Source organism: Malaclemys terrapin, chromosome 6 (assembly GCF_027887155.1).
Source record: "Malaclemys terrapin pileata isolate rMalTer1 chromosome 6, rMalTer1.hap1, whole genome shotgun sequence".
NCBI lineage: Eukaryota > Metazoa > Chordata > Testudines > Emydidae > Malaclemys > Malaclemys terrapin.
In genome coordinates this window covers 37699013-37714356 of record NC_071510.1, presented here as the reverse complement: position 1 = coordinate 37714356, position 15344 = coordinate 37699013, and the positions used below count along the sequence as shown (strand labels likewise).

Sequence of the window (15344 nt, the reverse complement as noted above, 5' to 3'; positions counted from 1 at the left end):
ATCAGTTTATGTTGGGCTTCCAGCTCTTTAATTTTTTGTTGCCAGAGCAGTTTATTCGTCAAGCCCCTGTTTCTTTCTCTGCCAGGCAAAGGCTATAATTCAGCCTCTGAGAACGTTCTTTAGGGCCTCCCACTAAGTTCCCAGAGAACTATCATTCCCAATTTTCAGAGAGCCTGCTTTCACTCTGACAGTTATTTTAAAGTGGGCTTTTCCTTAAAAGGAATGACTTAAATGTCAGGTTTTAGTAAATGGGTATTAGCAGCCTTCAAGCCAGCAGAACTGGTACATGCCTTGAATGAAAAGAGGGGACATTGCAACAATCATGCAGGTCTAACAGGTGGCTTTTTCAGGAGGAACCTCTCCTGGAATGGATACTAGGGACTGCTGAGAAGCAAATTTTGTGGATTCATCTTTTACAGCATTAAATTCAAGCTCCTCATCCTCCCCTTGAAAACCTAATATAATCTCACCCTAATCCTTAGCTCTGTTCTCATTTGCTGGTCTTGCTTCTTACATTCCTGCAATTTCTCTTGCTTTCTTTTTCTCCCACATGGCTTTTATGCAGTCCCCTACACCTGGATCAGTTACCCCCTTCCATCCCCTTTTTGGCTGCCAAGTTCTTGTGCTTCAAATCTCTCCATAAACCCTGCTTCATCATGGAATTATCTTTTTAGCCACACCAGTAACCCCTGCACCCTCAGTGTCTTGAGTGTTTTTTTCCATCTTGCCTTATCTTAGGATCTGAACCTCCAACAGCTTGGGTGCTCGGTAACCAGGGGATTCTAAGAGCTACATTTATTTGGCCCGCCTCTCTTACCATGACATACTGCCACAGCTATGGTCAGCAGCAGCCAAGCTAGATCCTCCTCATTATTTAAAAAAAAAAAAGAGGGGGCAGCTGGCAAGGTGTTCTCTGGCAGGGCTGCAGGGAGTCTCTCTCCCACTTGGTCTGAAATAGTCAGAATTTGGTGATGTTCCAGGCATACTACAAAAGACAGCTATTTGAGAGGGCTGAGGGTATGCTTCTATAATGAAAGAGGAGTGGAAAGGAGCTTTGAAGGTAGCTGGCTGGCTACATTCCTGTTCAAATGATTACTTGAATGCTGCTGCAATTTTATTGCATTACTAATGGTGTAACATGGGCTGGCAAGAAGCCCTGCCAAGCATACACTGCCATGCCCAGTCTCCTTTAACAATGTTTATTGTACAAACATAAGCAAATAAAAACATTCCCTTAACTCACCAATTGTCTGAAGTGTTCACAGCTGTCCCACCCAGGGTCTCTGGTGATCCTGCTTTGAGTCTTACAGCTTCCCAGTAGCAGCCAGCTCTGCTACTTCCCTAAGCTCCTAGCACCAGGCACCCACCACAGGTGTTAACTCCACATCTCTGTGGTTTCTACTCCTCAAGCACAGCCTGTCTCATTTACTCCTCCTTTCCTGCTCTCTGACAGGTCTTTATAGCCCCAGGTGTAGCCCTTCCCCCTTTAATTAGCTCAACTGGGTTACCAACTCTGACACACAAGAGCTATGCCAGGTCTACTCAGAGAGACTAGCTGTTCTGTGACAGTTGAATCAGTGTCTTTTCATTATTTAAATCTAATATATAAAATAAATTTGGCAGGTGCCTCAGGAGCAATCAGTTTTCAGCTTTGAAAACAGGCAGCTAGACCACCTCTCCTGTGAACCTTACTCTAAAATGGTGGACACAACTTCACAAACCTGCTAAATAACAGATGCCAGTGAGAGGGCCTGATCAGCCATTGCCCTTCTCCTGTTGTATACCATTGACTTCAGCAGACTTGCACTGGCAAAAACAAGGAATAACACAGTAGTGAATGAGGGCCAGAAAGAAAGGGTCTCTTTAATTGCATCTGCAATACTTGTAAGCATAAGACCTCATTTATGCATGCACAAACTAAGTAAGTACAAGCCATTATACCTACTTGAACATGCCATTGACAAAGGTTGTGCCTGTGGATGGATGGAGTCCATAACGTCGTGGCATAGTTAAGGAGACCCTTAGAGCATAGCACAGGGGTCGGCAGCCTTTCAGAAGTGGTGTGCCAAGTCTTTGTTTATTCATCCTAATTTAAGGTTTCGCATGCCGGAAATACATTTTAACGTTTTTAGAAGCTCTCTTTCTATAAGTCTAGAATATATAACTAAACTATTGTTGTATGTAAAATAGATAAGGTTTTTAAAATGTTTAAGAAGCTTCATTTAAAATTAAATTAAAATGCAGAGCTCCCTGGACCGGTGGCCAGGACCCAGGCAGTGTGAGTGCCACTGAAAATCAGCTCGCGTGCCGCCTTTGGCACGTATGCCATAGGTTGTCTATCCCTGGCATAGCACTTTCAATGAAATGTTCACATGTAGCCCCCAATTCCCCGTCCAGCTCCCCCAGGCTCCTGAGGACAGCCTTAGACAGATTGTAACCACTGCAGTTCTGCTGCATGGGTGGGGAGGGACAGAATACCAGGAGTCAACTCAGGGGATGTGCCCCTTATGTGCTCACAGAGTGAAGCCTTGACCAGGGCTTCTAGTGTGACTGAAGTTAGGAGCTCTTTAGAGGCAGTGTGGGTTGTAGCTGCAGGATCTACTGCTCTGAATATCCTCCAGTTTAAACCCCTCTCCCTGCTGTGGAGAGTGCAAGTACAAGGGCTAGGGAAGTTGTAGTAGTGCCACAAAGTGGCTCTGCTCCTGTCTGTACTCTGGAAAGGACTCCTCCAGTACCCAGCTGAGTTACTCAAACTGCATATTGGGGCAGGATTTGGACCTTTATGGATAAGAGTTTCCATATATTCTGAAACTCTCCTGAGTTGAATGTGTTTGTCAGACAATTAGACCCGATTGACCTTCTTATGTTACCTGGGCTACAGTACCTTGGTTTGCCTCATTCAGACATATCTCAAATACTTTGGACAAACACAAACATGTTTAGTCTTTTAGCCTTATTTAATCTCTTTACATTAGCAGTCCTTGAGAACAACTTCAGCATGGTATCAGATTAACCCAGTGTTAGACATGCCTCCACTGGAAAATATTGTGTATTCCTCTTTGGCTGAAGGGCAGAGTTTGCCTTTACATAAACACACACACTCATCTGACCCAAGATGTTTGCAAAGACAGGAGCGTAAAGCCAGTGTGAGATGCCAGCTAGCTTTGTATGTCCAATTTTCAAATGATATTTAGTCATTGAAAGAGGGCACTCTTCATCTGCAAAATTGGAAACATGTTCAGATTTCTTTTGTGTTAGAAACTGCCAAACCACAAAACCAGATTCAAAATACTGCATAAAGCTCTAACAATTTTTAAAAACTGAAGGCATGAGAGATATATGCATATATCTCAGGACAGATTTCAGCCTCTCCAAAAGCCCTCTGTTTCTATGCCTTCTTTTCTTTTTCTCTTTCTAGGGTGAAATTTCAGAAAGGTGGTCACTGCTGGCTTAACTTTGCTCCAGTGGGCCTTTTGCCACTGACTTCAGTAGGAGCCAACAATCATAGCTTTATAACATCCTAACTCTAGACTCCACTTTGCCTTGTATCTTGCCAAATCTTTAATTCTTTTTAGTATCCATGTTTCCGCTGACTATTTTTTCTACAATTTTTTCATCTTTAAATGTTTTGCTTCATTTTCCCCCTCCTGAACCCCTCCTTCCTTCTTTCTTTCAAGAAGGTTTTCTTTTCTGATTTGGCCTCTATTTTACCATCAGTGTTTTCTCTCTTGCTCTTTCCCCCTCAGTACAATCTCCCTCAACCACTATCACCGTGCATTTCTATCACTGTTGATTCCCCCTCTACTTTTCTCTCTGCTCAATTTCTTCTACAGCCCCTTAGTCTTCTGCTGATGGGAGCTGGAATGTGGATCCTGCTTATTCTCCAAATGTGGGTGGTGATGAGACTGTTCTGGAGCATGAATGAGTTGATTTTGTGGGTATCATCTTCCAGAAAAGGATAATATAGAATCCTGTGTAGAGATAGGTCTGGCCACCAAGACTGGATCCTGATCTTATCTTCCCCAAAGTCCAGGGGAGTTTGTTAGTATCTGGAGAAGGAGCCAGATGTGAAGTTCCAATCATAAGCTATGTCTACACTGCAACGTAAGCCCAAGGTTAGTAGAAGTCAAGTTAGCAGACTCTGGGTTCTATAACCCAGGGCTTCAGTGTCTACACTCATCTGTAACCCCAGGTTAGGAACTGGTGAACCCTGGGTCCCAACCTGGGGTTCCAGAATCTACATTGCATTATGCAGGCCCGAGTCCAACCACCCATATCTCAGATGTCCTAGCGCCTTCCCAAAATATGGCTGCTCTAGCCCTTTGTTTGTGGTGCAGTGTGGGAAAACTTGACAGTACACCAAACTTGACTGTGTAAAGGACAAAGAAAATTGACCTGTGGGATACTTTTGGCAGACTTCCAGAGCAAGAGTCCAGTAGGGCTGAGTCTACAGTGCAAAGCAATAGGGCTCAAACCCAGGGTCTTGGCTTGATTCAAGCTCAGACCATCCACCTCATTAGAATCCTGGTCTGAGCCCTGGGTTAGCATGATTTGTGTATAGACAAAAGGGGAGTTAGGCTTGAGTTTGAGCTCAGGCCCTGGGCTTACACTCCAATGTAGATACACCCCAAATAAATAAAATCCTCTTCCATTCTGTACAGTGCAACAGCCTCTGTATTGTACATATTTTCTGTTTACTAATGTACCATATCCTGGCTAATGGACAGACTATAGTTGTAGGGCTGTCAATGGGGAGGGAGAGCCAGTGCAACTGCCCTGGGTCTTGACTTCAGCAGGGTCTAGGACCACTAAGCATCTCTGATAGTGGGTCTGTGCTGTTGCAGCACTCTCTGTGCCGCACAGTGCAACTCCAGGTCTAGCTAGTGCCTGCTGGGGTTGCTGCAGGCAGCCTGCAGTGGGAGGGTGTGGGCAGAGGTGCTATATGATAATATCAACACACTGTGCTTCCACCACATAGTACGAGGAGCCCTATTGTGTGAGAGTAAAAATAGGGGCAAGGGAGGCTGAGAGAAGGAGATGAAGAACAACAAGAGGGATCAGGAAGAAGAGGAGGGGAAATAATGGAGAGATGAGGTTAAAGAGAACAGTTGGAGAAAAACATTGAGGGGTGTGTGTGTGTACACAAAGTGGAGAAGAGAAACAGGACTGAGAGAGATAATGCAGGTGTACCACCCCAAAGGAACCCTGCTTCTACTTCTTGTCTGTCTTTCTAGGGGTTTATACCATGTTCATGACTGAAGTCCTTATTTGGGGGCAGCTAGCCCCTCCCACTGCATGGCTACACTCTCTCTTTAGCATGGCAGCTCAATTAGAGCTAGTTTGAGTATGTCACCTCAAGTTGCAATTTGCACCTCCACTTTTAAGTGTAGACATACCCTAAATGCTGGACTCAGATTATCCTGGTCTCTGTATACCTATGTATTTGTTACAGTTTTCTTCTATAAGTAACATTGTCAAAGAATTAGGCTTTCCTAGAGCCAACTTAATATATTTCTAATGACTTAAGCACATTTAGTTGAGAGTACTGCCTATTCTGTAGCATCCAAAGTGTACTGTACAGTGCTCAGTGAACACTACTGCCATTTTAAATGTCAGTAAAAGAAACAATATTAGATTTGAAGGTAGATTTTAATAAGGTTTACATCCAGATTACATGTGTGGAGTACTTAACATGATAAACAAATTCAGCATTCTTAGATATGTATCCAGAGCAAATCTATGATTTTCCAAAGAGACAGAGAAGAATATCGATTTGATAGTAATTTGTAAGTGCTTTTGCAAAGGTCCTGAAATGTAACGCCAGCTTGCCATCTAATATTTAGAATAGCACATTAAATCAAACTGCACAAGCTGTATGTATTGGAAAAAAAGACATTTTCATAGCACTACAGATATCTCCCATTGAAAAAAATAGTTCTTTCTCAATAAGAATTTCAAAATTTGTTCGCTATGTTCCAGGCATTAAAATGTTCCTTTCTCAGTTAATTACATGTAAAGTTTCTACATTAATCTCAATCATGTTAACGTAAGCAAATTCCTTATTTGCAAGTTAATGAATAATTTGGGATGTAAAAATTTTCACAACACAATTAACCTTTGCAGATTTGCTTAGCATTTTGAAGATGCTAAATTCCGCCCTGAAGCAACATTATGAATTCTTCTGTGGAATTTTGATTGTGACAGTCTTAACTTCTGTATATTCGTGAATGCCATATTCTCCCCTAGATAAACGAGAAACAACAATAGCACTCGCTGCAATGCTGATCATATTAGTGATGTCTCAGAATGGATCTGTTATAGTACTGTGCAACTGGCCACATTTTCTTGGTCACCTTGGAAGTTTTCAGTATAGCTAGGCTACTGCTGGATGCTATTTTCAACACAAAAGCAATTGCTTTCCAGGAAAAATGTGTCAAAGGACTTCCATTTTGGTATGAAACAATGTTACTGAAGCAATTTAGCACATCTTTAAACTGCATTTCTGAGCCCCAAATCAGGAACTTGTCACAACATACACCTGCATGCTTACAGAGTCCCCTTGCAGGGCCTTCCTCAGCTGTCTGAATTTTCCTAAGATTCTTATTCTCAGGTGAATGAAACACATAATTAAACCATTATGGGAACTTTTAGTTAGCGAAGAAATTGTATACAACATTATGTTTAAATATTGTTCAGGCTTTGACATAAACCAACAGAAGTCAGGAAACAAAGTTAAATCAGACTGACCCTTAACCTGTCATGATGGCCCTTTAAATTTCACATTGTGAAATCAGGATGGACCTGTATGCTTTAATTTCAAGTTACCTAGATGTTATACATTTTATGCCATACTGTCTAGACATAATTGATTGTTTTATAGCATATTAAGCTAGACCTTGCTACAATCTAATTATATCTTGGCTCCTATAACCATACTATTAAGTATTCATATGAGAAAAGCTGAGATTTATCAACTATCAGGACCCTACACTGAGAAATCCTTTACTGAGATTACTTTCACAAGGCAACTTGGACATTCATAGCATTCATTTATTTACTTTGTAACCGCAAAATTGTATAACCTTCACTGTAATGGTTACCTTCTAAGTTTTCTTTTAGCTTTAGTTCTAGATATAGCCTGGCACATTTACTTTCTTGTTCACTGTGTTATTTATCACACATTTACTTATTTGTGTGTCCACTCCTTGAAAATGTTTTTGCCAAATGTTGTGTATAGAAATGGATATAAACTGGCCGTGGGGAAGTTTAGGCTTGAAATTAGACGAAGGTTTATTGGAACGACCTTCCGAGGGAAACGGTGGGGGCAAGGGACCTGTCTGGTTTTAAGATTAAGTTAGATAAGTTTATGGAGGGAATGGTTTAATGGTAAAACATATTAGCTGAGGAATACAGAGTTATGGAAGGTAAATAGTATAATGGCTAACAAGGGTCAGGCTGGTGACTCTTGCCTACATGCTCGGGGTCTTGCTGATCGCCATATTTGGGGTCGGGAAGGAATTTTCCTCCGGGGTAGATTGGCTGAGGCCCTGGAGGTTTTTCGCCTTCCTCCGCAGCATGGGGCAGGGATCGCTAGCATGAGGGTTCTCTGCCAATTGAAGTCACTAAAACACAGGATTGGGGACTTCATCAGCAGAATCAAGGGAAGGGTAGGGACGGTTTTGTGGCCTGCAGCATGCAGGGGGTCAGACCAGATGATCATAATGGTCCCTTCTGACCCTAAAGTCTATGAGTCTAAATATAACATAAAATTTTATTCTTTTCCATATGACTTTTCTCCATAAATTCTCATTCTCTCTCTCTCTCTCGCTCATGTTTGGTTTACTTATGACTCAGATTCCCACGTTAGACACCCAAGCCAATGGAAATGTTGCCTCCTCATTGTCCTTTTATGTCACTCCATTAACTTTGATGATGCACTCCTACACAACATGAGGGAGGAGATTTTCAAAGGCACTAATGGGAATTAGATGCTCAACTTCCTTAAAAACCCTTATTATAGAGAATACCAGTGTTTACATTATTTTTGTACAATTTCCAGTGGTGAAATCATTCTCTAATAACTGTATGTATCTCCTGATTTCTGGAAGGGGGAAAAAAGAGTGGTTTCTAAAGACAGTGGTTCAGAAATGACTGCCTCAGGTATTTGACACATACCAAATTTAAAACAGTCTTTGATAGCAATAGCTTAAATCATCATTTGTTCACTTTGGGTGGGATTTTCAAAAGTGCCTAGCTGTTCCCTTCAACATTAATGGGAGTTTTGCCAAAAGGAGCAGATTGAGGCCAATACTGAGCGCTTTTGAAAAATCCTTCTCGTTATCTCTAGAACGAGAGCATTAACTCAGATGCAGTACACCTGTACATATGTTATTATCAAATTAATTCTGTTTTTCGATGCAAGTATCTATCATGAGACTTAATGAAAGGGAAAATATTTATTGTTTTGGCTTTACCCTTCAGTTAACAAATTAATGTAGATGGAACATTGCTGCTGTGATATATTGGTGTTCTTTAGAAACTTGCAAATGGCTGCTCTCAATGTATGTTCTGAAAATCAGAAGGCATAATGCTATTTAATGCCACAGGCTTACATGATGTCAGGTGTTTCATGATATTACTCATTACATGACTCATCACATTTGCTAATATTACAAGTGGGAATGAGTGAGCTGTCTCAGATAAACCAACAAGTGATCCAAAAGGAATATGAACCAAACTTCAGAGATTCAAAAGAGTCGGTTCGCTTTTCATTTGTATGCACCTTTCCACTTTGTGGTTTGGGTCAAAACCAGAGGTAGAAGGACTGGAAGACTGTGAAAGGCTATTTCTGTGGATACTTTTGAGTAAAGTGGAACTGGGAAGCAATTTAAAAATGTTGCCATAAACCTGCAAACCTGGAAACGTTCATCTAAACTAAAATGAACCTCCAAAACTTTTGAAATTTGTGCCTCACTAGTTATAATATGCAGGATGGGTTGAATTTTCAAAAACTGAGCACCCAAAGTGGAATCCACAAATTATACAGGAGCATTCAGGTAACTGCATGAAAATATTCCTGTGTGCACGCTAAATGGAAAACTGCACCCACAAATACCAATTTTGCATGTACATGTGAGCCCTTATACCTCACCACAAGTGCTCATGCTTTGAGACACTGGCTACAGTGTCAATAATTTAATTACTGACATTTATGAAATGATTTGCCTGATGCTATATGTAATAACAGGAAAGCTCTGAACTTTAGCTGAAATATATGACACTAGAGACACTAGGTAAAGCGTTCTAGTGAGAAATGGTAAAAGTGGTCCCCCAAAGTTGAGTTTTAGAATTCCTGGGAATGTCATGCAGCTAAACCCTAGTTTACAGATCTGAAGCATTACTTACAGTTCTCGTCCATTTCCTGACATTTTAAATCCTCCAAAAGGACACTGAGCAGATGCTGCACCATAGCAGTTAACCCTGAAAAAGAAAGATGACTTTACACATCATGGGCCAGATTCTCAGCTGGTGAACATCAGTATAGTGCCTTTGGTTTCAGTAGAGCTATGGTGATTTCCACCAGCTGAAGATCTTAAATATACTTACCAGGTATGTCGTTCATAATTCAGTGAAACAGTAATACTTGCATTTGCAGTAGTAGATATTGGATTTGTACTACAAATTTAGGGTCTTCAAGGGATAATGATGATTTTGTATTTGTAACTGACAACTATAACAAATCTTCCCCCTATTGAAAATCTGTGAAGTTCTGGCACCATTTTTCAGAGCCCAAGGAACAGTCAGTGTCTTTCAGATTTGTTCTCAGAAACAAAATCTAGGGTCATTTCACTATTCACTCAGGATATTCTGTTGGATTCTGCATGACAGTTCCACTACACTATATTATTTGCTGTTGAGGACAAGAAACCTCAGTAGAAGTGTAATTACCTATGGCAAATATTGTTAATAGGGCTGGAAACTAGCAGAATTAATAGTGTGGGCAGAGGGAGCCTTCTACTGGTTCAATTGATTAATTGACTCAGTCCTCCAGAATTTTCAACTGATGGATTCTTCATCTTCTAATTCCCTTCTCTTTCACTGCCAGGTCCCACTGACTTCAACATTGGCAAGTGAGGATTAGGAAGAAAACAGAGATTTCCACGGAGAACAACATTTATTTGAGACAAGAAAATATTTTTATTTAAATTAGTCTCTTTAAATGTTTTTGGTTATTGACTACTGGGATGTGCCACACTGTCTCTCTCGCTAAAGGGTTTATACAATTTTAAATAATCTAAAGAAAAATACTTACTCTTGAATCAAAACCCTAAAATTACTTTTGTAAGAAGGTGCATTTGTTTGGTTTACCAGTAACCATACATTATTCACAAAAGAATACAAATCTTAGTGGACAGGGGACTGGTGCTAATTGTGTGGTGTTTAAGATCTAACACAAAATAAGGCCAAGCTTTGGGTCCTTGAAAAATCTGTCTACCCCTTTCACTACCATGTGCCACTTTACTGGTGCACCAGGGCAACTCTCAATGGGGAGAACTGCATTAATTATTTGAGTCTTTCTCTCCATTCAGCTCATCCCCAGGGTGCCACTCCACCAACGTTGATGTCTGAAGCATTTTAAGAAAATGGGCTTTTTAAGGTAACGTGGGAAACTGAGTTTTATGAACTGAGTTTGACATGCATCTGATGAAGTGGGTATTCACCCATGAAAGCTTATGCTCCAATACATCTGTTAGTCTTAAAGGTGCCACAGGACTCTCGGTTAAGTTCATATTGTGCTACCACAGTATTGTGTATGAAGAGTCCATCAAGTCACCTGGACTTTCTAACGGGCAGATTCATGAGAAATACTACCTAATAACAAATGAGGTATTGGAGGGCCAGGGGATGGAATCTGCCTCCCTAGAGTTCAGAAAGGTTTAGAAGAAAAACATATATAGTAAGTCACGCAATAAAGTGTTGTTGAAATGGCCTACTATTTCAGCATAGGCTACTTTATAAATATTATCAATGAGGGATAATTAAATCATTGTTACATACCATACTGTTCCAGCCTGAAGAGCAGTTGCAAATGTCAATGCTTTATCAAGGTCTTTGGTAAAAACTGCTGCTGCTAATCCATACTGAGTATTGTTTGCCCTCTTGATCACTTCATCTACAGTTTTAAACTTCATGATTTGCTGCACTGGCCCAAAAATCTATTTCACATCCGGAAAAAAAAAAGTTAAAATCTGTGAAAACTTCAGCATGGTTTACTGTTTGAAATAATTTATTTCAAAAGTATTTATTTCTGTCAGATGAGTCTTATTCCTATGTTATTAGTCAAATCAAGAAAATAGACTTTAGGGCATGATAACTAAATGTTCAGTACTATCCTAAGTGCAAGTGAAGTTAGAATAATATGGAGTCTACAATTAATTAAAGTAAGATGATTGTAAACATGAAAATAATTAAAGAGAAACAGAAGATCATCTAACATGAAGTTACAGAATGTTACCAGATCTGTTCAGTGTTCCAGTGAACTCTTAAATTACTTATTTTTTTGTCAACTCCATTTTTAAAATTGAAAAAGACATTCAGCTTTTCCTCTCATAAACCTTTTATTAGCATTTTATCTCCACAAGTGCCTGCACAACTAAACAAGGAAGCCAAGTAAAATAACTAATTCTACTCTCCTTCTGGGTGTTAACTATTATACAGGAAAATATTCCATTAGACTCAGCTCTTCTTCTGTTATTGGGCAATTAATTCAGCTCTGTGTTCTCAGCCAGAAATTGCAATGCTGCACTAGTTAGTACTTCTGTAACTAGGGATAGGAGACTAGTACTACATAGGCTCAGTCTTGCTCCCACTGAAATGAATGGGAGATTTGTGCATGATTTTACTAGCAGCAGCATCTAGTCCTAATTTTGCAAGTAAGGGTATATGAATTGGTTTGGATAAAAGAAGCAGCCACCTGAACATCCCCTCCCCCCCCGCCTCCCAATTAAAATTGAAAGTCAACCTCTGAGGTTCAAAATTGTAAATTAAACTTGAACATTTTTAAATTGTCTCTGCCCATCCTGGTTTCGTCTAGATCAGTGCAGATAACAGAGAGGCTATCCTTGTGGGAGTGATGTTCTAACGGAAACCAGTAAATCTGGTGAGGAAGTATATTTCTGTGAGATTTCCCACCTGACTTCTAGACAACAAACAAACAAACAAACGTTCCAAAACAGCTTTCAAATCTATTTGACTGAGAGGTTATTTTAAACCACTCTCCTGTTGCGCCTGGACCCTCAGCATTCATTCTAGAGGCACCAGGGCTTTTTTATTCCCTTTAAGTTAATCTTACTGACAGCCAAATTGTGAACCCATGGGGGTGCAGCTACTCAACAGAATAGTTCCACTGAAGTCAATGGGACTACTGCAGCAAATAGCTGCTCATCAAAGGGTTCACAAGCTGTCCCTGAAAGATTTGTTTTCTCTGTTATGTGTTACCTTAGCTCTGGCAGTATAGGGTGATGTAACTAACAATTCCAACCACTGTACCTGTTGTCTCATATAGACTCTAACTGGAACCTTTTTTAGCCAGGCAGATTATTGTCCTTTTCCAGCACATTTCATTGAGTTGACTAAGCGAATGTAAGTAACTAAGAAAGAGATACTAAATGGAACCAACCTAAAATGAAAGATTTATTGTGAAAAATTTTATCTACTAAATTGACCTTTTAAATGGATGTTTTGTACAGACATTTAAGCAGAGAACTGCGTGTGAAAGTACAGACTGTCATGAATTTATTTACCTCTTCTTTGGCGATGCGCATATCATCTGTAACATTAGAGAAAACCGTGGGCTGGATGAAGTAACCTTTGTCTCCCCATGGACCTCCTCCACATTCCAGTTTGGCTCCTTCTTTTTTCCCACTCTCAATTAGGTCGAGGATTTTATGAAACTGCTCCCCATTAATCTAAATGAAAATATATTGCAGGAGGGATAAAAGTAGCATGTACTGATAGCAATCCCTTCCCAACCCATTAATCGCTCCTTAACAATGCTGTAGCTTCATTAAACCTTACATGTTGAAATGAAACAGCTGGCATGCCCCATAAATTTTTTCGTCTTTAACTTCTCAAAACTTTACAGGCTTTTCCCATATACTGGTATATGTGTGGAGTACTTAACATGATGAACAAATTCAGCATTCTTAGAAATGTATCCAGAACATATACCGGTATATCAGTAATTAGAAATATAAGCACAGTACAAAGGGTTAAATGTTCTAAACAAGCTGATATTCTAATTGCATAAAAAATAAAGATTCTCCTTTATAAAATACATTAATTGCAGACTTCTGTCTGTACTCTGAAATCTGTGGGATTACTATTGGCCCATGCAAGTTGGCATCACTGAGACTGATCCTGCAATCCTAATATAGGGCCCGATCTAGCACCCACTGACGTCAGTGAGATTGTTTGGGATCAAATATACCGGCAAGCCTTCCCAAGAACTGCTGGATTGGTCACACTCTTCTACTAACACTAGTAGAGGGAGAAAACACAGCAGAATTTGAATTCAGTACTATTTAATTTTGTTCTATGACTGGAAGTTGCTGGAATACAGAATAACTGTTGGCATTGAGCTTCAATGGCAGTTTGTTTATCGTGTTACACCAAAAACAAATGCAAGCAACGCCAAGCATATATCAACTTGGCAGGTCCATCCGAGCAAGATGTGGAAGGAACAGGCATTTACAATGGGAATGCAACTGAGACAAGCCATTCCCAACAAAATGGCAAAGTTGATAACAGAAAATAGAGTTGGACCATGTTAGAAAGTTATTATTGTGGCAGCAAAATAAACACTCTATTGTACAAAATTTCCCTACAGAAAGGAATGGACAAGTAACTCTGTATATGTTTCAAAATATAAAACCAACAACACAACCTGTTTCTTATAGGTTGAGAACCTTCCTATCTTGTCCATTTTCTTTGTGATTTTTTTTCTGCGTGTTTTTGGGGTTCAGCCCTACAAACACCCAGTCATGAAGACAATGAAAGACTACTCCCATGAGTATGGTTACCCCTATCCATTAGTGTAGATAGGGTCCTTACTCTGGACAGCACAACACTCAAAGTGAAATCCTGGTCCCAATGAAGTTAGTGGCAAAACTCCCATTGATTAATTTCAGTTAGGCACACTATGTTTACTTTTGCCCAGCATTTATCAGCATTCTTATTGTGCAGTTTTGCCCATTATTATATCATTTTGCTGAGGGGGGGAAGGGAGTTCTATCTTCTTGCTTAAGATGATATGTACAGTACTTTAGAGAGCTGAGGTGACAACTAAACTCTTGCTACAGAATTTGACTTCAAGCCAAATCTCACTGTAATACTCACATGATTTGTCCAGTTCTTAAAATTGTCAACTGCTAAAACCATTGTTTACAGTTATCAGGGTTGTGTTTTGAAACCTTACTGGTAGAGTTTCTAAGTAAACTCTTACTTAGTTTAGTAATAAGTAAACTCTTTAGCTAATAAAGTATACACAGAAAAGTTTATCTGGGAAGCAGTTTTTCTTCTTTTTCATTCTTTGTGGTCTGATATCATAATTCACCATGGATGTTTTGCACCTCATCCCTTTTCCACACAGTAGAGAAGGGGACCGGAGAGTTGATTAAGCAAACAGAAGGACAAGGCGGGAGGCCAAACACTTCAGCTTAATCAGCTCTAGTATTATCACATTCATTCCCATAAAACAGTATTTTTAAAAGGCTTTGGAGAACCCTGGGTCATTTCAGTCTATTTTGTAAGGTTCCAACCTACCCAATGGTTCAATAAAAGCTATGAGAAAAGCTTGAAAATATTTAAGAGGATTGAAGTCTAACTGTTTTCCTACCTTGGCCACCCACTATACTTTTAAGAAACTGCCTTATTGTACCCAATAGATATACAAGGTTACTGTTATCCTCATGGGAAAAATATCTTTGATATGTGCAACATCATGAAGAATAGAAAATATTGAATTGAAATAGCTGGCAGTTGTGTCCACTTTCCAAATTAACTCTTTGGGGACTTCAGTTATAATGTAAACTAGATTGTAAGCTGTTCAGGAAAGACTCTGTTTCATACTATTTGTTTGGACAGCACCCAGCACAATGGAGCCTTAATCTGATAGAGGCCTCTGGGCCCTATTGTAATACCCAAATAATAATAAGTGATGATAATGTGTGAGTCAATGTGCATGTACATATGAATGAATATATGATGATATAGTGTGCTCCCATGAGTACCACTGTGCAGTACCTCCCAAAATAACATCAAGTGTCATAACATTGACAATAGAA

General features: G+C 39.8%; 1 protein-coding gene across 1 annotated transcript in view; it reads right to left on the bottom strand.

The window, feature by feature from the left end:
- Positions 1-5630: 5630 nt before the first annotated feature.
- The window catches only part of ALDH1A1 (aldehyde dehydrogenase 1 family member A1), a 47820-nt gene continuing 38106 nt past the window's right edge, over positions 5631-15344 (bottom strand). Inside the window, exons 10-13 of the mRNA XM_054031975.1 lie at positions 12804-12968; positions 11059-11216; positions 9406-9480; positions 5631-6242 (exon numbers count right to left, since the gene is read on the bottom strand). Of these exons, the coding sequence (XP_053887950.1) occupies positions 6170-6242; positions 9406-9480; positions 11059-11216; positions 12804-12968 (471 nt within the window). The 3' untranslated portion in view covers positions 5631-6169. The remainder of the gene's footprint in view (positions 6243-9405; positions 9481-11058; positions 11217-12803; positions 12969-15344) is intronic.